This window comes from Sebastes fasciatus, chromosome 11 (genome assembly GCF_043250625.1).
Source record: "Sebastes fasciatus isolate fSebFas1 chromosome 11, fSebFas1.pri, whole genome shotgun sequence".
NCBI lineage: Eukaryota > Metazoa > Chordata > Actinopteri > Perciformes > Sebastidae > Sebastes > Sebastes fasciatus.
Window position 1 is genome coordinate 25,504,514 of NC_133805.1, and position 24,260 is coordinate 25,528,773.

At 44.2% G+C, this 24,260-nt stretch overlaps 1 protein-coding gene across 25 annotated transcripts in view; it reads right to left on the reverse strand.

The window, feature by feature from the left end:
• ptprfb (protein tyrosine phosphatase receptor type Fb) overlaps nt 1-24,260 on the reverse strand; it is a 204,827-nt gene that overhangs the window by 50,491 nt on the left and 130,076 nt on the right. For 13 of the 25 annotated variants that reach the window (XM_074651861.1, XM_074651866.1, XM_074651870.1 and 10 more), the window contains 9 exons: nt 21,739-21,872; nt 21,008-21,152; nt 16,649-16,954; nt 15,654-15,847; nt 9,664-9,690; nt 5,962-6,079; nt 4,138-4,710; nt 3,277-3,377; nt 1,482-1,729 (listed from right to left, as the gene is read on the reverse strand). In XM_074651861.1, the coding sequence (XP_074507962.1) occupies nt 1,482-1,729; nt 3,277-3,377; nt 4,138-4,710; nt 5,962-6,079; nt 9,664-9,690; nt 15,654-15,847; nt 16,649-16,954; nt 21,008-21,152; nt 21,739-21,872 (1,846 nt within the window). The remainder of the gene's footprint in view (nt 1-1,481; nt 1,730-3,276; nt 3,378-4,137; nt 4,711-5,961; nt 6,080-9,663; nt 9,691-15,653; nt 15,848-16,648; nt 16,955-21,007; nt 21,153-21,738; nt 21,873-24,260) is intronic. The other 12 variants (XM_074651869.1, XM_074651884.1, XM_074651883.1 and 9 more) reach the window with 3 other exon arrangements.

Sequence of the window (24,260 nt, forward strand, 5' to 3'; positions counted from 1 at the left end):
ATCATCAGCCGCTGTGTCATGAAGTTGGCTCAGATTAAAAGTTGAAGTTTTAAGTTTGAAAACAGGTTTAGTATTGATCAGATACACAGTGAGCCACATGTGCTGCTGTTGCTGTAAGAAAGGTTGTTCAGAGTTGCAGTTGAATTAGCTCCCGAATGAATGATAATATTTTTTGACAACAACTAAGGGCACTTTCACAAACCATAGTCCATTTTGCTGGTCTGAATCAGAGTGAAATTGATACTTTGGTTCGTTTTCTATTTAGTCTGGTTCGGTTTCAAAGTGCACACATTAAAGCAGACCAAATAAAAAAATTAATTTGCTGAGGGGCGTGTGCAAAGGAGCAAATTTATTTATTATTTTTTTTTTCGTCTTGAGACCTGCCACTTCTATGCAGGGAATCGCGGGCTCTGATATAAAATATTGCTGTTGAAGATTTTTCACTTTGACCCGGCAGTGATCTACTGTGTGCATCTCTTCTCCTCCAGTTTATCTCGAATGCCTTTATAAACGTCACTATTTTTGTGGACTTTATTTAGCATATTCTGTATGTTCTCTTCGGCCCACATGTCAAGCAAACATCGGACTTCTTTTGGTTCGCTTGGAATCGGTCTGAGACCACCTCTCGCAAGCGGTCTCGGACCGATTGTTTTAGTCTCCACCAGAGTACAATTACTGTGTTCACAACCGCCCAAACGAACCGTTGGCTTGTGAAAGCAAAGTGGCCGTTGAGGGGTCCAGGGCCACAAACAAGCCCCCACATGTACATATTTCAAGTACAAATTCTTATACAAAGTCTTAAATTGATGTTTTTTGGTGTTTATACATTTGAACTTTTCATAAAATGAAATTGTAATGAAATAGTTTTTATCAACTGTCAGTAAATAAATGATTCAGTGGTTTTAACTGCTGGTTGTTCAGCATATTTGCACAAATGCTTGTAAAAACAGTGTTGCCTAATTTAAATGTATATGTGATAAACATTAAGTTCATTATTGAAGTTATAGAAAGGGATAAGACCTTATAATGTAAGTTTTTACCTTCTGCCTACTCCTTTTTGAACATATAATATTTATTTATTTAGTTTATTTAGAATATACTGTATATGTTTACTGCTCATTTTATTGGGGATTCTTGTTTTGTTTTGTTATTAGTTATTACATGTTCGAAATAAAATCCATCTATCCATCCATCCATCTATTTAAAAGTCACCATATTCTTAGTGCCACAATGTGTTTTTTGAACGGTAACACTTTCAATACTAACTGGTAGTAATATATGGGTCCCTGAAAGGGCGACACTGATGGAAAGCTTCGTCGCTGCAGCAGCCAAGAATCAAACACAAATGAAGCTCCATTATTCCGAACGCTAATTCAAGAAAACTGAATCTACTGGCTAACAACAATCATCATCTATTGGTGGATTTATGGCCAGATTCGGAGCTCGCCCGTGCGTTCGGTCCCATGTGTCTCAGTACTGACCTGACACGTGTGGGGTTCTGGACCTTAGGCAGGTTGATGGTCATCTTGCCACCCTGAGGCTGATGTGTGCTGGGCTTAGTCTTGATCAGGTCAGGGGCAGTGCGGATGGACACCTGCTGCTGCAGACCCCCAGCAATGTTGCCCCGGCTCGTCAGCACAAAAGAGTAGTCCGTGTCTGGCTGCAGCTGCGCGATCAGCTTCCTCTTCAGGTTTCCCTGCACTTCCACGCTTTGCTGGTTGTACAAGATCTGTGAGCACACAAGAGAAAACTTGGAGTTATGTTTTAAGTTAACATGACATACACATAATGTATATCCTCCAGACAAATGCAATACTCTCTCAAGACACACACACATGGAAAAGAGCAGCATGGTCCTAAGGGAGGCGCCCATCTCATCTGACACCTCATCTCATGTGCATCGGTGTCACACTTGCCCATCGGTGCAAATCCAATAGTTTTTTTACACTTCAAATTGCTTCATTACCATGAGGTGGGAATTGATATAATATAATTTTGACAGATTATTACACCTCATAAATGAGCATGAGTCTGGCTTTTCAGTGAAAATGGGGAAAATCACTGCATCACACCCTGGTGAAAGTGTTAACAGCTGATAGCGCTGCAATGCAGTTAGGTTGCAATTATATGCACAGTGAATCTTATATATTGTGTTGTAGTAACAATGACAGTAATAGCTTTCCAATTAAAAAAAATCATGTTACCATTGTTATATTGCATTTTGTTGGTTGAAGATTTGAGATTTTACAATGATATCTTTTTTTGTAGAATTTATTCAACCAGGTAAAGCCTCATTGAGATTAAAAATCTCCTTTTCAACAGTGTCCTGGCCAAGGCAGCAGCAGCGCATTACACAAAGTTTCAGACATACAACAAATGACAGTTACAGAAAATAAAATCTCAGGTCACAGCATGAGTATACAAAAATAAGACTCAAGTCATTCACCATATTCCAGATCACATAAGATCAAATGGCTCAGAAAAGCATCCACAGCCTGATGTACCTTCCTCCAACTCCTTCAATCTATTTTTAAAACCACTTAAAGAGACCAGCTCCCCTAGACCTAAATCATTCTGCAGTAAATTCCAAGCCGCAGGAGCAGCGTACTTAAATGCCCTTTTTCCCTTTTCAAGACTGTTGATAATACTAAGCATTATAGTTTATGAAACCATTGAAAAGTGATCATTAAAAGGTACAGTGTGTAGGATTTGGCCGCATCTAGTGGTGTGGTTGCAGATTGCAACCAGCTGAGTACCCCTCTGCTCACTCCTCTCTTTCCAAGACTGCAGTAACGTGAGGCACCGAGTGCAAAACCGTGGTAACACCGTTCGCCTCGCTCAGAGGCCATCCTTACCCTAATAACACTACTTTAAGAGCAACGAAAATCAGATGGCGGCTGGCGGTAGCCCGATTTTGCACTGTGCGGCTCACGTTACCGTAGTTTCACAAGTGTGTCGGAGAACAACGGTGGCTTTCAGGTAACGTAAAAACGAGGAAGGCTCTCTCTAGAGCCTGTGTTTGGTTTGTCCGTTCTGGGCTACTGTAGAAACATGGCGGAGCAACATGGCGGCTCATTCTCATAGTTTCAGGTGATTATACACTAACGAAAACATAGTTATGAATATCATATTCCATTTCTGCTAATAGAGCCCCCAGAATGCTACACACTGTTCCTTTAAGGTAAAAGCTATGTCTATGCAAATTGTGTTCATGGTGAAATGTTTTGTGTCTGACTTTGAGTAAATGGATGGGGATTTTGTCATCTTGGCACTCACCTTGAAAGGCGCTTGGGATTTGTAGTTCGGTGGCAAATCCCAGGTGAGGAGGACAGATGTTTTCATGACAGCTTTGACACCAAAGTTCAGGGTCGGAAAATCTAGGGCGGGAAAATTCTTCGATTAATATCTCAAGTAAGACATCTTGTATACCGCAAAATGTAATCTCTGTGCGTAATACAATTTCACACTACTGTACAGCAAGTAACCCCCTCAGTAAACAATGTGAACACATTACCTTATGACTAAACTTGACAAGCCACAGGGGGGCTACAAAGAACATCAACAATCTCATTCACGCTTGGTTATAGATCACATAAAAATAGCCTTCATCTCCCTAAGCCTGTTCCATTTATTACACCCCTTTCACAATAAGACATACACAACAGGCAGAGATCTCTGTGATTACCAAGAAATGTATATGGCAGAGGGAGTGGCAACATGTGTCTTAAAATAAACATCACGCACAACTCAGGTTATAAATAAGAAATCTCCCATTTATAAGATTATAAAATGCATGAGGAGGTACATACTGGGTACGCGGAGGATGAGGAGGCATGGTAATGTGACTGTGGCGTGTAATGAGATTAGTACTCTATAAATCAATAAACACAGTGCTGTACTGTACTGAGTGGTAGATGAGGAAGACGTGGCACTGATAAAGACTGAAAAGAGCCAGTTAAAGTGTTCAAATAGAAGCAGGTGTTTATGTATATGCTCAAGTATGCTGTGGGCAAGTTTGCAGTGTGTAGATGTACGCTGGTGTGTAATGATTATGTGGGCATGTATTAAACCTTGATTCTGTTTTCAAATCAAACACCTCCAGCATGTTTGTGTATAAATATCATTCATGTGTCCTACCGATGGACATGGTCCGGCTCTGAATGCTGGGGCTGAGGGGTCCTCCGCCCTTATTGGTGAACGCCTGCACCCGGATGTCGTAGGTGGTGTCAGGATTAAGGCCCTGGATAGTCATGTGCGTGTCGGCCGTGCGGTTGGTGCTGTTCTGCTGACTGTTGATGTCCCTGTACACAACCACATAGTGCTGAATCTTCCCGTTCCTTTCGGCTACCAGCGGGGGCTCCCAGGTCAGCTGGGTGCTGGACTGGGTCAGTCCCGTGACTTGGAGGTTGAACGGGAAGCCTGAGGGCACGTCTTCGGGGGTGCTGATCTCCTTTACGTAGGCATCGCCGATGCCTGCGCGGTTACGGGCGCTGAGGCGGAAGATGTAGGTGGCGCCTTTGTGCAGCCCGGTGACAGTGTAATGGTCGTCGGTCTTCCTCAGCTCGCGTGAGGTGTAGTTTTCCTCATCGGTGCGCTTGTACTGCAGCTGGTAGCCCATCAGCTCACCCACCATTTCCTTAGGCGGCTGCCACTGGATCAGTGCCGTGTTGCCCGAGGTGGTGCTGATCATCATAGTGGGCCTGCCTGGCACTGAAAAAAAGATTAAAGAAGAAAGCAAAGAATAAGTACGCAGGAACTATTGTAAACAACCTTCACTTTAAAGGTAGGGTGGGTCATGTTGTTCAAATACATTTTTTGTTATATTTGTTGAAATTCTCTTTACAAAAAAGGAAAAAAAGGACTGTAATAAATCCTCATTCCAATGAAATGATTGGATGGGCTACAGTCCGGCCTGCCTGCATGTACTCTGCCCGTGCAATCATTGCATGTCACCAGAGTCTTCTAAAAGCTGCAAGCTTGACAGATGTGAGTACTACAATAGCCATGTTCATTGTTTACGATGTTTATTATGATATATTTGCGTTAGGGCTGCACAATTAATCAAAATTGTACTGAAATCGCAATACGGCCTACTTTTTCAAATCGCAGGAGATGCAATGTTTGTTAAAGGGGAAATGTGCGTCAAAATACCATTTTAAATTAAATATTGTGGTGCTCATGTCCTGATCTACATCATATTCTACAGAAAACATCTTTGTTTGGTAAAGATCCCTGCAAAAATCACACCATAATCATTTTAAAATGTTGTTCAATGAAAATGAGAATGATTTAAAATGATCATTCCCTCCAATATCGCAAATCATATGGCAATATCAGTCAAAATAATCGCAATCTGATATTTTTTTCAAAATCGTTCAGCCCTAGTTTACATTCATAACGATAATTTTGGGAGTGTGGCTTTGGAGGGAGGCCTGAAGTGACAGACTGTCAATGTTGCTGACTTGGCGACTTTCTCGCTAGATTTAGGGACTATTGGCGCTAATGCTGCTAGCTACTTTCACTGGAAAACAGTTGGCACCATTGGGCTGGGTTTTTCAGTTGGATCATTTTTAAAATGTAGTGTACTCTTGCTAGTTTCTCAACATTACCGACCCTACCTTTAAAGGTGAATAGTTATTTGGTTTTATGGCACTACCAAAAGGAAACAAAATCCACCAAACCAGAAGCTCAATAATGAACTAGATATGAAGATATGAAGGTTACAGGCCTTGCTCATAGCACTTCAGCTGCAGCTAGTTATGGTAACTAGTCTGGGTGTTGATGGAGCATCCCACTAAAACTAACATGACATTCCAGTCACATGCACAGTGTTCTAATCATACCACAGGAGTACAGAGGTTATCATTTTTAAGCCTTAAAGATAATACCACCGTATTCACAGTAAACAGATAGCACATATCCTATGTTTTACATGATAACCTTGATAAAAACAACCCTGACCTGCTCCGGTCGTGGTGATGACTTTAGCTTTGCTGCGAGCTCCGTCTCCCTTGGTGGTGTACGCTGCCACGGTGACAGAGTAGGTGGTTTCAGAGTGCAGTCCAGCAATGACGGCCTCCTGCAAAACGGAACAATTACGAGGTCAGAGTTTAAAAGGAATCAATAAGTTTGAGCGGGACCGCCACAATGGCAAAAAATAACAAAACCCATGTCACACAAGCTCCCATCCCCTCGCAGAACACACAGCACCAAAAGAAACCATAGTGAGATTAAACCCCCTTCTCCATCCACTTGTAGTATCTTGAACAATTTGCCTATAACAGGAAACAAAATATGTGACGCATTTAACAGAGAAAGGCACACAAACAGGACCAGGAACTTTTCTTCAGTTAAGAAAAACTCCCGGGCCCAACCGTAAGGCACACTCTGAACCCATTAACCAAACAAACCAACCAGATGAACAAGAACGTCACCCGTGTATCAGTGTTCATGCCTGCTGCATGGATAAGCATGAGATTATACCCAGAGGAGCTTAGGATCATCACTACACTATAAAAGTCCACAAATAGTACACTTCTGACTGTGGGACATAATCCTTAATAAATCTTAAAGATTAAAACATCAGACAGATGTTACACATTGCTTTTTTTAATAGTTAAATTAGATTCTTGGTATTTATTGTCCTCTGGATTACCATGCAAGCTGGGTCGAACAGTCTCAAAAACACAGACACACTGAGGTGGTTGAACAAATCAGTAACTCAACAGTCGGGAACCAACAGAAAAACAACAAACAACTGAGGTAACACACTGTTATTGATAACCTGCTGCAGTGCTGGCACTCACTTCACCAGACTGCATCGGTCTGAATAAAAACACCCACACACGCTGGAATTAAACACTCTCTGATCTCGAACAAAGCTCATATGCAAACAGACATACGTGAATGAACATACTCACCGATGTTTTTATACTGTATATTAACACACACTAAAGTATATGCATGCACGTACAGAAAAAAAAAAATGTTCACGCACACAATGATACACGCAGACATGAGAACACACTCGATACCAAGAACAAATGAACGCCTGCGGCTTGAGCACACATGCTGGAGTTGTCTGTTTCTGACTGGGGCCACTGAGAGGATGAATACGCCGATGCCTACGAGCCTTCCTGCCGGAACTCCTCGCAAACTTCTCATACTTGGGATATTATACGGCTTTGCCCTAATGCTGTTTTTCTAACTAATGAAGTTTTAATTTCCTACCCATAGAAGAACATTTAATAGTCTACATAAGCCCGCTCTGTTTGACAATGCTTTTTACTGCCCCTCTCTTTAAGGGACATTTGGTGCTCCCACACTAGCCTTTAAGAGAGACGGGGGAGAAAATGCTAAATTACTGTATCATAAAACCATTTTAACTTTATGGAAGAAGTCTCATTACTTTAATCATACAAAATGGCTTTAACAGTCTCAGCAGTGGCAGCCGAGGAGATATTTTTCCCCCTATTCTGGCAAGGTCAAATCGGGTCTAGTAGCACTTTTGAAACTCAGCAGAAATAGAAAAGCAAGGCTTCAAAGTTTCCTTCAGAGCAAATGCTTAGAGCAGCACCAAAGGGCATTACAGAGATTATCAAGTCGACTAGTTATAGAAATGGATTCTTCTCTACAAGCCTCCCTTCACCACTATCCTCCTCACATGGGGCTGAAAATGTCAGGGGAAAATACAAAAAACAAATATATACGCTTCAGACATTTTCTTTTTGCTAAACCGCAACATTTGAGTTCTATAGAGTGCTCCAGGGACGGCGTATTTTTGTAGGCCGACAGGAAGTTAGCATCACCCTGGTTCCCTCGACAAAAAGCCAATGGGATTGTTCCATTGAGTTTTGGATTATTGCAGAAAATAAACTCTGTGGCAAACAAACGTTTAAGATACTTAAACGTTTTGTTCAGCAAGATAATATTCACAAATGAACTCTACTTTTATGATTTGGCATTTCAAGCCTTTATTGACAGGACAATGGACAGTCTAGAAAGGGGGAGAGAGAGAGGTCGGATCCGAACCCAGGCCGTAGCGGTTAGGACTCAGCCCTGTTATAAGGGAACCCGCTCTACCAACTGAGCTACGCCGACAAGTGGGGTATTTATTGATGTATTTAATGTCGTAGAACAAAATGATAAATTCTCTTAAGCTTATGTTAACGACATACCTTATTTCAGGCATCTAACCAAAAGCCCATTCAAAAAACCCATGGACTTCCAGACGAGGGAACCGGAAGTGCTAAAATGCTAACTCATTTCCAGGTTTTAGGACTCATTCCTGTAGCACTCTATTCGTGTTGATTTGCATTAAAAATGCCACAATTATCTGTAATCCTTCTCCCTGTGAACACGCCATGGGTCACCAAGAAATGCTAATGTTTTTGCTGTTGACATCTGTCTGTGGCTCGTCGCACTACATTAGTTACCTGGCACACACATTGCTATCGCCAAAACGTGGCTGCGAAAGAAATAATAAAGATGTGTGAACAGATGTCTTCCTCTGACAGCGTCTAGCTCTGTGTCTGTCAGGTGTTAATCAACACATTAAGAGGAGAGGGAGAGGAGGCAAGCCTGACTCATGCCGTGTGGGTGTAGCTGAAGGAATCTGGCCGTGTGTGCCGTGCAAACAGATTTCTGTTTTACTAGCTGTTATAAAATAAATAAAATGATCTACGCACATCCCGCTGGCTCATTTTGTAAAGAGAGAAAAACATCCAGTGTTGATATATAAACAGGTGACCAAAAAATCTTTGCAGGTGGTCACTGGATTGATTAACCAGTTTTCTCTGTGAGAGAGGAAATTAGCATCCACAATTGTTCAAGTTAATTTCTTAAAAGCAATAAACCTTTTTTAAACAACTTCTTTGCCCTTGTTTGAATGCTGACAACAGTATTTGTTATTCTGGCAGGTTTTCTATTGAATTTCTGACTGGGAACAGTAAGTGGCTCTGCATTTATGCTGGTGCGATATGACGTCTAGGAGGTAATAAGCCATAACAAAGGGCTGCGTGACAGCCATGGAACAGTGAGCTGCCATCCAGGCAAATGAAAAGAACATGAAAGGCTGGTGGCAATCTCGGAGATGTGTGGAGCTGATAAAAACACACAGCTCCTCCCCTCAGATAGACATGTCATCTGGAACAGTAGGGGAGACAGCAGGTTAGGCGAGCCTGATTAATGTCAGCATCACACTGGGATGGTGACACACAGCCTTTGACTGCGCTGTACGCTCAGTGACGGGAGGGAGAGCGCTGCGTGCTCGCTGCAGTAAGCGCCTCAGATCCGAGTGAATGCCCAGCTGTTACGACGAGTTTGTCTTATGGTAAAATGGTGAAATATTAGACTTGTACGCAATCATCAGTGGCAATAATCCTCATGCTTTGTGGTTGTAGTAGCGCTTAGAGAACATCACACACAAATATAAAAACCAGGAATCATTAGGGCACACATCTCTCGCTGTGGTTATGATGGGGTTATGATCTTTCATGAGGACTCACACCGAGTGGATTACAAGCATGGCTTACACAGAAAATAAACACACACACACAGGCACGCAACTCATAATCCAAAGCACACACAGCACCCCCCAAATTGCAGTGGGGAGAAGAGCCTGCCCTGCAAGACAACCCACCAGCACACATGAGGGTTACTCACATGCTCGGTGGACTCCTCAATATTCCACTGATGGGAGAGAAGACACAGGACACAGGATGGGGGAGAGAAATGAGTCAGAGACAACACTACGGGAAAAAAAGCACTCGTCTTTTTTTCACTCAAAGACAGATGAATGTAGGTGTCAACAGAGTCATGCGGTAGAGGGAGACAGTGTGATGGAAGGAAAAGAAATGAAGACAAGTTGAGTGGCATAAAGCAAATTGTGTAGCCAAGTTGAGCGATGGTCGTGAATTCATTATTGTTTATAATGCACTGCCTTGTTTCTCATTTGCCTATGAATCCAATAAAAACCTCTCTCTCCCTTAATCACAGAACACCTCTATTCGGTATGATAACTATCTCGCTGTGGACATAAAATATGCAGAATCTCTGAAGCATTTCCTCTTTCCAGAAATGGAGGGAGGGCCTTTTATTCATTATATTTCAATATGTTTTTCAAAATGTTCTCCTTGCTCACTGTGCTTGGCCAAGTGATTCCCGGGGGAAGTGAAAGCCCATTTCGTGCCGCGGGGCTCCGTCGGTGCCGAGCGTGAAATCCTATTACCAGTGCTGCTATGCCAGCCCTGTGACATCAAACCCCATCGATGCAGAACGCAACTGCTGGTGTTTACCAGCAACTCGCTCCACAGTTGAGCTACTGCAGAGAGTTCACTGATGGGTGGCGTGGCTGACAACGGGCAGGAGAGATGATGACACTGGTGACACTGATGTGGGACAACACAGAAGGAAGGGGGGGGTGAGGAAGTAAGGTAGGTGACGGTGGCGGCAGCGACGGCAACCAATTACATTCGAACATTAGGGTGCGGAACTACAAGAAGAGCTGCTGGTGGAAGGATGGAGGAGACTGGCAAGTAGTGATGCTGGAACATGAGGGGTTCACCTAAATTACAAAAAATATTATACCTCTGTTAGTATCAGTCCATGCTTGTTTGGATTTTATTTGCTTGTTTTGTAAGTTTGTATTTTACTCGTCCTGATTTGAGAAATCCATGTTTGAGATTTTCATTGTCCGCCCCCATACAATACAATACAAAGGCAGTGAATGGATTTTCATTGGTTGTGCTCACAACATTGAAAAATTCAACAGCAACGTCTCCTTTCAGTCTGTGAAGTTGCAATGTAATCTCATACAACGGTTCATATGATATCTTAAGAAAAGTTATTCCTCATTTTACGTGCGTTTTGACTGTCCATCAACACGTGACGCACGTGCCAATTTCCACTCCAGTCTTTTCAAAATAAACTTCCCTCTTCACAGGAAACATTTTGGTTGGGTTTAAGCAACAAAACTACTTATTTATGTTTAGGAAAAGATCACACAATACTTGAGGTTTGAGTTAAAATAACTCTGGAAGTGGTGTAACTTAAGCTCCTCCCTACACTGTGTTTGTCGCTCTTTATACCTCCTGGTTCACCATCACGCGGATTACATAAGAATTTATTTCATGGGATATGTATGAATTACAGTGCAATACTTTTCGTAGGTACAGCTTTGAACGGTGTATGAGTACAGTCTGTGAAGTTAACGTGAGAAAAAATTAAGATTCGTGTATCAAATATCAAAACATTGTCAGATGAGACTTATGAGCTGAGTGTAACATTATGCAGCTTTCATTATAAAATAGAACGCTTCTGTGGAATGTTAAATTATTATTTTTTAAAATGACTGAGTAATGTTGTTGTTAGCTAAGTTGACAGGCAAGTTGGCTTTTCTGCAGCTGAAAGGTTTAAAAGCTACAACAAGCAACTTCATCATTTTTTTTTCCAGCAAAAGCTTTACTTATTTTTCAAATTACTCCCAATGACAAAGAAGCTAATGTGTCCTCATCCAGAAAAATATCAAAGGCACAGAGTTTATTGTCCAATAACTTCCCTTACATGTCAGGCATTTGGAAGATAATAAACTGCATCAATTTATCATGTTTTCTTGTAGAAATAAGCTTGTGATTATGTCTGTGCGTTGTGTAATTTAGACCATCAATACAGGCCTCAATTACTTCATACATTTAAATCTCACTCACAATATTGGTTTTCATCAAATTGCTCAGCCATTGAGACCGATGCATATCTCAAAACACAAAAACGTGCAAAAAAATCGATATGTTTTAAATACCATCTAGCATTATACCATCCACCATTAGAGGTAATTGAGAAAATATCTATTTTTTTGTAATTTAGGTGAACTAGTCCAGTAGACACATGCCTTCAAGACGAAATTGGGCAGCGGTGTCTGCCTTCCTGCTTGCCCATTCTCCCTTCTCGCCTCTCCAGACATCCACAAACAAAAGGAGTGAGCCTCACACACCGCTGATTCATTGTGCACTGGCGAGACGTGTTCATCATCCTCCATTGACTGTTGGCATATGAAAAGACAAAAGACCCAAGTTCTCCGCCCTCCTCCCTGTGGATGGGTCTTTATCAACAACCAGCTAACTGAAGCATAAGCGAGGCCTTTGTATGCTTCCCAGTTGCGACTGGTCGAGACACTTGCATCAAAAACTGCTGCCTCATGCTCCCCTGACGTAGCGGGGCACTAAAGAGCACCATTTAAGAACAGCTGCTACTTAACTCCATGAATAACAGTTTGCGACGTGCCTAATTGCTTAATTTGTTTACCGTCGACTCCGCTCAGTATGTCAACAGAGCAGCGAACACATTAAGGTTCGGAAGAGTTCCTATCTCATCTTGGGCTTAATCCCTTTCTATCGCAACTCCTTTTGCTTTCTGCTTAAATCCACGGGAGAATTATAAATTATCCCCCATTTATATTTCGAATGCCAACGCAAGCTGAAAACACATCATTGCTGATAAGCGTCGTTTGTGGAAACGGAGCGGTATAATTTGCAGGCGGGTGAATGCAAATGTGATGACATGGGCTGAGATGTGTGGCTATAAAAATGGGAACGAGGGGGGAACGAGTGATGTGGAAGAGAAGGAGCTGTCATGATTGATGGAGTGAAACGGGCTGAGGTGCTTCTTTTCTCTTTTTTTTCCGATTCACATTCAACTCCAATCTGAGGCAGTGAAGGCCGTAGACGCAGTGAGGCATTGCCTCGCTCGCTCGCTCGCTCGCTCCCACACACAAACGCACACGCACCACAAAAACGCATGAGTGGTCAAACAAAATGAACCTGGAAAAGTGGTGCTGAATAAAGGCAAACTTGTGCAGGAAGGCAAACTTGTGCAGAAAATGTATAGACACACAGACCGTCACTAATAGCTTCAAACGCAATCACGCCTTTTTTATAGATGGCTATATGAAACACATGAGCCTAGAGGTTGCTGTGAGTGCACAGTGATGGAGCAGGCTATGTGATGTGGAGTTGCCCACTCAGGTTCAGGCCACTTTCCCAATGGAGACATGGTTGGAAAGGGGTCGATAACATCACACTGTTAACATGGCCTCTGGTTTAAATTTAGCAGGGAAATGAGGGCGCTGTGTGGGCTCCTGCTTGAAAAGAAAAGAGGCGCTTAAACCGCCCACGCACAGACAAGCTCTCCTAGCTCTCCTCCCAGCATTTCGGCTAACCCTGAGAGAGGGTGAAGAGGAGAGAAGGAGCCAGAAACACAGAGACAAAGACGAGGGGAGAGGTGACAGCGATTTTGACAGAATCTGCAATCCAATCAGCCTGCTTAGATTTGTGATGGAAGCCTAAGGTGAGGTTGTGCTATGTTGTGAGAGCCCTGGAAAATCAGGATTTTTCTTTTCCTCCTGGCAGGCTTACTGTGAATTCAATGCAGGTGAAAGGGTGGATATGGAGCTGATTTCACAACACATTAGGCAGATTCTTGAGAAAAACACTACAGGATGTGTCAGGATAGAAGAAATTTTTTTTTTTTCTCCAGTTATTCATCATCAATTACAGGTGTGCGTTTGTGGGATTTGCATGAGTCTAGGATGAGTCATGAACTCTTCTCAGCCAGCTGGAACGCCTACTGAAAGGTTGATCTAACAGTGAGCATGTCTGCTCATGTTATCTGCGCTGTTTTTTTCCACTTGTTGTTGGGGTACGGGAATGGAAAAGATGTGTGAGAAAAGGAGGGATTGTTCTAAAACCAGTTGGGCGAACGTGGACGAGGGAGCGTCGGCTGACTGTGTGGTCTGTGATGACGTCTGGGCAGGTCCTTGCAGGTCGGCTACTCGGCGCCATCCCATGGAAAACAATCTGTTGAGATGACTCAATCAAGGGTAACCAACCTGCACGCAAGCCTCTGGTAATTACTCAACCGGCTTCTCAGGCAGGAAGGGTGCAAAAGGAGGACACGAGAGAAAAGGGAGGGGAGCTGGAGGGAAGGAGAAAACATAAGAGGAGGGTGGAGAAATTCAGGTTTCTGCCAGGGAGGGAACGGTGAGTGTGAGAGGTGTCCTGGACACTGAACTGGAACATGAGAGCTATCCTGAGTGCCAAATTGCAGTGTGTCTCGGTGTTTATTGTGTGAACTTGGCACAAATGAGACATGGCGGGGAGTATTGTTTGCACAACAAGTAGGGTCATGTTCAGTTCAGTTTTCATAATGCAAAACAGAGTCACGCTAAACACTTCCAGGAAGACAAGCAGCCACCATGTTTTTGTCTTCTTTCAGGCCAAACGATGCTGTCCTGGCTGTCAAGCACTCTGGTACACAGTCAGATAACAATGAACTGTCAGCAGCAGCTGCCGGAAAATAGTGCTGTGGAAAAAAGGTGCTGGACGGTGTCTGGGAACTGAGGGGAGACCATTTGGCCAGAGACATGGACAGAGCCTCACTTATACACTTATTCGCAGCTCTATCTGGCAAAAAATTATGTTTATTTTACACTATAAAGTCCCATGTGAGCTGTGCCACTTGGGTGGCTTGACAACCACACAAAAAATACTCATTATGTATTTATCACTGATTGCCCAGTTACACAACTGGGATCCATGCGCTCCTTCTTAGCGTTCGCTTGGGATGTAGCACGTCTGACACGAGATTCCAAGGTGACTTTGACAGTGCTTCCTCTTCTGTAATGATAAGACTTAAGACAGCGGGGTGTTTGCCAAAGCAAATGAGGGTTAATAGCTCCACTCAAGGGCACAGCAGCGTGCACCGCCTGGGAACTGAACCAGCAACCTGTTGGTCTCCCTAAATACTGCAGCAAAGCGTTTATCAGCTGCTCAGAGATACATGCAAGGCTGCTCTGATTTTCTTCTTTTTTTTTTTTGTGGTGTTCCTGCGGCCAGGGAGCGCTTACTTGTTCAAATGAGATGTTGTTGTGCGAGGCCATCGGGGCTGCGAGTGAATGCGTGTTCGCGCAAATGTTACTCCCGGCAAACAATCAGAAGGAGGCTCTTAAGCCGGTCTCTCCTCGCCCAAAGAGAGGGAAAAAGTGAGAGAGGGGTTTTTGGTTTTAAAATATTCATGAATCTCTGAATCCCTCTTAAGGATTACAATCTCTCATTCATCTCATGGTGTCACATAGCTTTGGGCGATTCGGAGCGGCCCTGCATTAATGCGTAAAGGGCGGCGTCAGGAAAATAACTCTAATTTATAAACATGGTAACAAGGCAGTGCATATGTATTACTGCTAAAACCCGCAAAGAGAGGTGCATTGATTCCACTAAGCCCCATCCTGATGTAACACATATAAAATATTTAATAGCTATTACTGTAGAATTAGAATGGATCTTGTTACGACAGCTAATCCAAAGCTGAGGGAGCGGGATACCAATTTAGAGTCAAATGTCACATGTGGAGAAAGATGAAAAAAAGGGGAGGGGAGGGGAGGAGATGGGAGGAGAGGGAAGGAGAGGAGGATACTGCAGCCGACAGAAAGAAAATTCCATGTGTGTCATCCAGTATGGGGGAAATGAAGTGTGAACTCAGAGAATGTAAGGGAATAGGGGAGCGGTGGAGAATGAAAATAATGGGAAACGAACATAAGACAGCTATCGACAGTGAAAGAGAGACAGAGAGAGGCAGGACAAGAGTAAGACATCATCCAGTACCTGTGCCTCTGGCAAAGCAACGTCCATGATGTTAGGCTGGCCTCGCGGTTCACCGTTTTCAAGTCGAGAGAAGATGACTTGGTAGCCTCGGATTTGGCCGTGCTGCTTGCCCTGCAGGGGCGGCTTCCAGGTTACCCGGATTGCTGTGGAGTTAATGGCCTCTACCTCCAGCTTCCTGGGGGGTGCTCCTGGCACTGGAAACCAGAAAAAAAGTGGGAGAGGAGAGGGAGGGAAAGCAGAACGCAGGAGTAAGACAGAAAGAGAGAGAGAGAGAGAGGGAGGGAGGAAAGAGTCAAACTATGCTGAGTTGGTGATTTTCCTCACTTGACTGTGTTTTGTGATGAGGAGCCAAAAACTATCAAAATAATGACTCCTGAGTTGTTGTTTTTTTATAGACTTGAGTGCTCTGTAGAAGGATACCAGATTTGGCTATGAATCAAAATCTACTCAGTTTAGACCTTCTATGTCTACCATGTCCCCAAAACCCCCCCCATGCGGGACAGCACGTGGTCTAGCGATGTCTGTAATGTCCTTAATTTCAGTATGAAATTAGCTGTGTTGCAGCAAACTTCAAACACATTAATTATAGACGACTCTCTTCGGAGCAGCCGCTCTCTATCACACTGCAAACAAAACGAGGAACGAGTGAGAAAAAGAGGCAAGACCGACAGAACGGAGAGGGGGAGTTCTGCTCCACTTCTATTCCTCGGAACAGAAGAAAGGAAACAAGAAGGCATTTAAACAGTGAAAGCAGAGGAAAGTGGTGCCGAGCCTGGGCCCGGTGGGTGATGAGCCTTAACCTGTCAGAGATGCAAAGTGTTAAAAGAGAAGGTGACCCGCTCTGCTACCACTACCGCCTCATTAACTCTAAACTGACCAACAGGACAGAGAGGAATGTTCAGTAGAAGTTGAAGAGAGTGAAGGGAAATAAGAGTCAGGCAGCCCCAAGCTAAAGAGTCTGAGAGCACTGATCTCAAGGGGAGGTTTCAACCTACCATCCTCTTTGGTTCTTATCCTCACCGGGGCACTCTCAGGGCCCGGGCCCACGTCAGTGTGCGCCCTCACCCACACCTGATACTCAGTCCACTTTTCCAGGCCCTCCAGCAAAGAGCTGGTGGCGTCCGCGCCGATGTCCTTCACCTCGTGCCGATCCGTGTCCTCTCCGGCCAGGGCCTGGTAGCTGACTGTGTAGCGCACAATGGCGCCGTGGCGGCTAGCGGCGGGCGGCGCCACCCAACTCACCTTGAGGCTGGTGGAGCTCAGGCTGACCAGGTGTACATCCTGAGGGGGGGCGGATGGGGCTGCAAGGGGAGGGGAGCACAACCACTTGGACGAGGGCACGGATCAAGCAAACAAAAAATAAACTAAAACACAAGCAAACGTAACAGGTAAAACTGTGGAAGCTTTTTGTACAGTAGTCAATATGAAAATTAAATCTTATATTCAAAATGTAATATTTTTGATTTCCACCACCGACAGTATGTATAAAAATTAAGCTACATATGAAGACTGGAAATGTTAAATTCTACTGCTCATTTGACACATTTCCCTATGTTCAGATTTTAGTATTTTCTGTTGTACTGCATTTGCATTTTTTAGACATAACACATTAAGCTGGGAGAATGAAAATTGTGGTAAGTGGCATTAGTCTTTTCAGTGAAAATGTAATGGTTATGTATGATCCTAATGTTTATGCTTATGTGTTGCCAAAGCTGGTTTTAATGTTGTTTTTTTTCAGACACTGATTCTATCCGAAGTACCTGATATCAAGGTCCAGCAAACCTATTCCATGTTTTGGATGAAAGTCTATTTTGAGTTGCTTTCTGAGCAAGTGTGATTCACAAATCATTTGCACTCATACTGTCGGTGATACATTTGTTACAAGTTTGAATATTACATTTTCATTTTTCATTATACCGAATACAAAAAGCTTCCATACTAAACAGGATGCTGCCTCCGGACTGAGAGTATGGCTGCAAAAACACATTACCAGTCTACTGTTGAAGCTGTGTTTGGCACCGCATTTACACGAGAGGCCATGAAACTACAGGGTGGGATGAACCGAATATAAAATGTGCCCAATTTTTACAAGGCTGTATTTTTGTAAAGATGTAATTTGTCCCTAACTGTCCTCTCCGCTGCCTCTTGCAGTATGCGGAGGGAGCAATAAACTGGCCATGGATGTGCGAGAGTGTGAACAAGTGCTCGACAGTGTTGACTGGTGTTCACACATTGATGCAGAAGCTCTGGGCTTCATAACAGCGTTTGTCAGATCCTGCTCAGTGCTGCAGCTGAGATACGCTGGGCTGTCTCCGAAGTCAAGCTATCGTTTCATAAACAATAACAGTCATGAAAATTCCAGCTATTGTCAACGTCTGTTTTTTAGCCACTGCAATGGAAAACTATATTGTTATGATTATCAGATGGTACAAATTCCTATATGTTCAAGATTTACTACAACATGCTGCTCTGTCATTAACCCTTTGGATTTGAATGACTGTAAACGAGGTTGTAGCAATATGGTTTTGGTCTTAAAACTACTGTCTAACAGGACATCAACATGATTTTTGTATTTAATATCTAGATATAATATCGACATAAGGGCTGCAACTAATGATCATTTTCATTGTCGATTAATCTATTGAATATTTTCTTCATTAATCGATTAGTTGTTTGGACTATAAAGCCCAAGATGACGTCCTCAAATGTTTTGTTTTGTCCACAACTCAAAGATATTCAGTTTACTGTCATAGAGGAGTAAAGAAACCAGAAAATATTCACATATAAGAAGCTGGAATCAGAGAATTTAGAATTGTTTTTTCTTAAAAAAAATACTCAAACCAATTAATCAATTATCAAAATAGCTGGCGATTAATTTAATAGTTGATAACTAATTGATTAATCCTTGCATGTCGACTCAACATGCCAGATACAATTATATTCTGTCCTCCTCACCCTGCTATGTTTTATAATCACAAACTCCTCTGGTATGTCCCAATATGTGTAGAAATACAAATAACATCTACAGTACAATATGTCTATATAGAGTTAGACTGGAATAATAAGATTACTGCAATAAAAAGGATTATTTACAACAGCCGCAGTAAGAAATATATGTAAACTCTCAAGTCCAGAGGTAAAAACAAAAAACCAATAAACTATTCTAAAATACGGAACAAAACAAACATAATAGCATCATACATTTCATGCATTTAACTCAATCACAAACTTATTCAACTCTACAAAAAAATGCCTCTACAACAGAGAATAAAATGAACCAAGGAAAAAAGGGAAATTCAAACCAATGTGTCCTTACAGAGCATGCCCATGAAATGTCTTTTTTAATAAGCAGAGCAATGAACAGTTCGCTCAAATATGAATCCAATAAACTAACGCCAGAACATGAAACTCCACCTTTCCAAAACACTGGCGCTCAACAGAAGAGAAGTGAGTCTCCTCAGGTGGTCCCTGATGCACAGGGGAGTGGACAGGAAACTACAAAGACCTGACAACACTGTGTGTATATTACAAAAAAGGTGACAGACTGAATCAAACTAACGCTGACGATTTGCAGAATAGATTGTGATATTGAGGTCCTGATGAAAAATCTGCTAGATCAAAGTCAAATTGGACGAGGTGAGGACAACACCACAGGAAATACATGCGCCCCGGAGCAAGAGCGGGCTTAAAATAGAGACCAAATTATAGATGATGAAGATAAAATACCTGCATGTACCTCTTCTTCTTCAAAATCATAAAGCCCAATATATAATAAAAATACAGAACTGTTTTACTGCTGTGTCTTCGGTTTGATTTTTGGCGTTGGAGATAACCTTTTGCTTAAAGTCTGATTATGAATTGCACCTTCAACTACTGACTTTCCGTTATCTTAACCACTGTTACTTCTGTAATTTCCCATTCCATTTTAGGCAAAGCATCACACAACTTTTACAAAGCTGAGTAGCATAGGTGTAGCGTTTCATCATATATCAGCTGAGTTATGTTCATTGCTCTGAATCTTAAAAAAAAATATATATATATATATATACTAACCATTTAAATGCAGCACTAGAAAATGTCACACTTTCCCATTGCCTATTTGCCTCAGCAGCTTCCCAAGGCTGCTGCTTATTTCATGCACACCATCCTCCCGCTGCATGAAATCCAAATTCTGTTCTCCAAATTCGGTGTCCTTGTGACTCCTGCTGTCGAGAGGCCCAAGGACGCAGACTCATCACCGCTCGTGATCTCAGACAGTTATATAACTCTGTGGTTGTCGGAGGTGTTGGCTCTTCAATGATTGAGTCTGTCCTAATGGGGAAACATTTCAGAAAGAGATTCTGCCCCATCTATTGTATTCTTTTCTTGACTATTGCTAAGTAAAACGTGACGTATCAGAATCCGTTAAAATAAAGCCAATCAAAATCCTCTCTTTACTGTTCTCTGCTGTGTTTGTGCTAGTGTGCTAGCCAGAATTGTGTGGCATATGTGAGTGAAAATTAGAGTGTGTGAATGTGTGCACCGGTGCGAGTGCGCACAAATCAGCTAACATTAATTCCATGAGCAACTTGATGGCGGGCCAAATATTAAACATGCCTGTTATCAGGGTTCATGTGCTCTCTGCAAGCTGGTGTCTGTCCTCAAAGATCTTTTGAGGGCAGGAGCTCCACTCTGTAACACCTCCGAACAACCACAAGAGTTTCTGTAGTTCTAAAAACTCCAACGGATACTGGCGATACGTCTTCTCTCTGGCTGATCACATCAGTTTCAGGAGTTGCATTCTCCCAGTTAGACTTTTATCCATATCATAGATAAAGCTTATAAATCAAATGTACAAATCAAACAATTCAAATGTAGTTCTATGCAGGGCAAATGCAAGGCACAAATGTACTGAGTGTACGCCTGCTGGTTGAGGTACGGCACGGTGCCACCGCAGCAAAAATAACAGCAGTCAGCGGGCAGAGTGACATTTTGAGTGCTGCCACTGTAAAAGCACATAATGATATGAGGTAAAATAACACAGCACAGCTCACGAACGTGGGAACAAGACACATTAAACGTACCTTTGACACTGAACACAGGGCCTGCCCTCAGATAGACGGACAGGAGGGTTAGTGTTGGTGACAAGAGGGGAGGTGGTGGAAGCGAGACCGGGTTGGCTGCACTGTCAGCATTTTATATGGTGTGCTGAAATTGACTTGACATTCAAGTTGCCAACGCTGTCTGATTTAAGGTCTATGTAACTCAACTTTCTCCCGCCTGAACCTAAACCTGCTTCAGACGGCTGTGGGTGACTGTTTTATCCACAAAAGCACTGGTTAGTAGACAACAAGGAGAGAAGACAAGAGACTTACTGGACTGGGCGGTGCGAGCCTCGATGGGCTGGGTGTAGACGCCTAAACCCATCTCAGAGCGGGCTGCCAGCGAGAAACGGTACGAGGTGTCAGGCTTTAGACCGTCCACCGCATGGGTGCCAGCTGGGTTGAAGGTCACATGTATCTGGAGGTTTCAAATCAAAGACAGTTACACAAGTGTTTTCATGTGTTGAGCTATAGGGGCAGTATTTGTAGACTGCTGTCTCTCCTTCCTACATGCATACAAAGTAGACGATGCAGCCAAATGTGAGAGCAAAAAACAAATTGTCCTCTAGTTTACAACTGGTGCAGCGGGCCAGCAGAGTTGAACGAATGGCCACAACACAACTGAACGACTTTGCTGTTTGTTACTACAGTAAATCTTTCTCATCAGCTGGGGAGTTGACTGCATTACTACCATAACATTGCTGCAGCCGAGGCTTCCCATTCAGAGAAATTGCATCATAAAGAGCAAGATTCATTCGACAGATAGATAGCTGGAAACATGGATAGATAGATAGATAGATGGATAGATGGATAGATGGATAGATAAATAGAGAGATAGAGAGATAGATAGATGGATAGATGGATAGATGGATAGATGGATAGAGAGATAGATAGATAGATAGATAGATAGATGGATAGATAGATGGATAGATAGATAGATAGATGGTATGTAGGAGAGAAAACTAGGTCATACAATAGTTATAACTCCATGTTGTTATTCTAACCTTGTTCTCGGAGCCGTCCTCCCAGTACTGCAGCTCATACTTAGTGATGGGGTCCTGTACGGGCCACAGCCATGTTAGCATGATGCGGCTGTCCAGCTCGGCTTCGGCCTCAAAGCTGGACGGCTGGGCAGGGACTGGGTAAAGAGGGGCGAGAGGACAGAGGGTGAAGAATTAAAAGGAACAAAAAGGAGCACATTACTTAAGCTACATGTTCTGCAGCAGTAACCACCTCCCAAAAAACTGACTGTATGAGAAAGCTTTTGCGTGGCAGAGACAAATTAATACACAAATAACCTTATGATGAGGCCTTTCGCACATGCTGTAGGTGAGTACATGTAGTGCTACTGCCTTAATTAACAAACAATACCAAAATATGTAACGATAATGAATAAATTGATACAAAGATGAAGGAGAGTGATTGCACTCAATGAATAATGATGGTTCCTCTCCGGGAACCATCACCTTAACGTGGTGGAGAGGTTTGTGTGTCCCTATGACCCTGAGGGCTGTGTTGTCTGGAGCCTCGTGCTCCTGGTAGGGTCTCCCATGGCAAATTGGTCTTAGGTGAGGGGCCGGACTAAGAATGGTTCACAAAAAACCCAATGACGACACGAGGCAGAGGAGGAGTTACCCGGCCCGGAGGAAGCCCGGGGCCCACGTCTGGAGCCAGGCCCAGACGGAGGGCCCGTCAACGAGCGTCTGGTGGCCGGGCTTGCCACGGAGCCCGGCCGGGGATACCCCGAAAAAGGAACGTGGCACCCCCCTCCTCTCCATCCTGTGGGCTCACCACCTGCGGGAAGAACCGCTTGGGTCGGGTGCGCTGCCACACGGGTGGCAGTGAAGGCCAGGGACCTCGACGGACTGGACCCGGGCGGCAGAGGCTGGCTCTGGGGACGTGGAACGTCACCTCTCTGTGGGGGAAGGAGCCGGAGCTTGTGCGGGAGGTGGAGCGCTACCAGTTGGATCTGGTAGGGCTTACCTCTACGCACAGCCTCGGTTCTGGAACCGTACTCTTGGATAGGGGTTGGACTCTATTCTTCTCTGGAGTTGCCCATGGTGTGAGGCGCCGGGCGGGTGTGGGGATACTCACAAATCCCCGGCTGAGTGCCGCTACGTTGGAGTTTACCCCGGTGGACGAGAGGGTCGCCTCCCTACGCCTTCGGGTTATGGGGGGGAAAACTCTGACTGTTGTTTGTGCGTATGCACCAAACAGCAGTTCGGAGTATTCGGCCTTCTTGGAGACCCTGAATGGAGTCCTGTATGGGGCTCCAGTAGGGGACTCCATAGTTCTCCTGGGAGACTTCAACGCGCACGTGGGCAACGATGGAGACACCTGGAGTGGCGTGATTGGGAGGAACGGCCTCCCTGATCTAAACCCGAGTGGTCGTTTGTTGTTGGACTTCTGTGCTAGTCATGGATTGTCCATAACGAACACCATGTTCGAACATAAGGATGCTCATAAGTGTACGTGGTACCAGAGCACCCTAGGCCGAAGGTCGATGATCGATTTTGTAATCGTATCATCTGATCTGAGGCCGCATGTTTTGGACACTCGGGTGAAGAGAGGGGCGGAGCTGTCAACTGATCACCATCTGGTGGTGAGTTGGGTCAGAGGGTGGGGGAAGACTCTGGACAGACCTGGTAAGCCCAAACGCGTAGTGAGGGTGAACTGGGAACGTCTGGAGGAGGCCCCTGTCCGAGAGATCTTCAACTCACACCTCCGGCGGAGCTTTTCTGGCATCCCTGTGGAGGTTGGGGGCATTGAACCCGAGTGGACGATGTTCAAAGCTTCCATTGCTGAAGCTGCGGCGGTGAGCTGTGGTTTTAAGGTCTTAGGTGCCTCAAGGGGCGGCAACCCTCGAACACCGTGGTGGACACCGGTGGTCAGGGAAGCCGTCCGACTGAAGAAGGAGGCCTTCCGGGATATGTTATCTCGGAGGTCTCCGGAGGCAGTTGCAGGGTACCGACGGGCCCGAAGAGCAGCAGCCACTGCCGTGACGGAGGCAAAGCAGCGGGTGTGGGAGGAGTTCGGAGCAGCCATGGAGAAGGACTTTCGGTCGGCACCAAAGTGCTTCTGGAAAACCATCCGGCACCTTAGGAGGGGGAAACGGGGAACCATCCAAGCTGTGTACAGTAAGGATGGGACACTGTTGACCTCAACTGAGGAGGTAATCGGGCGGTGGAAGGAGCACTTTGAGGAACTTCTGAATCCGACCAATACGCCCTCTATGGTAGAGGCAGAGCTGGAAGCTGATGGGGGACCATCATCAATTACCCTGGTGGAAGTCACTGAGGTAGTCAAACAACTCCACAGTGGCAAAGCCCCGGGGGTTGATGAGATCCGCCCAGAAATGCTGAAGGCTCTGGGTGGGGAGGGGCTGTCTTGGATGACACGTCTCTTCAACACCGCGTGGAAGTCGGTGACAGTGCCTAAGGAGTGGCAGACCGGGGTGGTGGTTCCCCTTTTCAAAAAGGGGGACCAGAGAGTGTGTGCCAATTACAGGGGTATCACACTGCTCAGC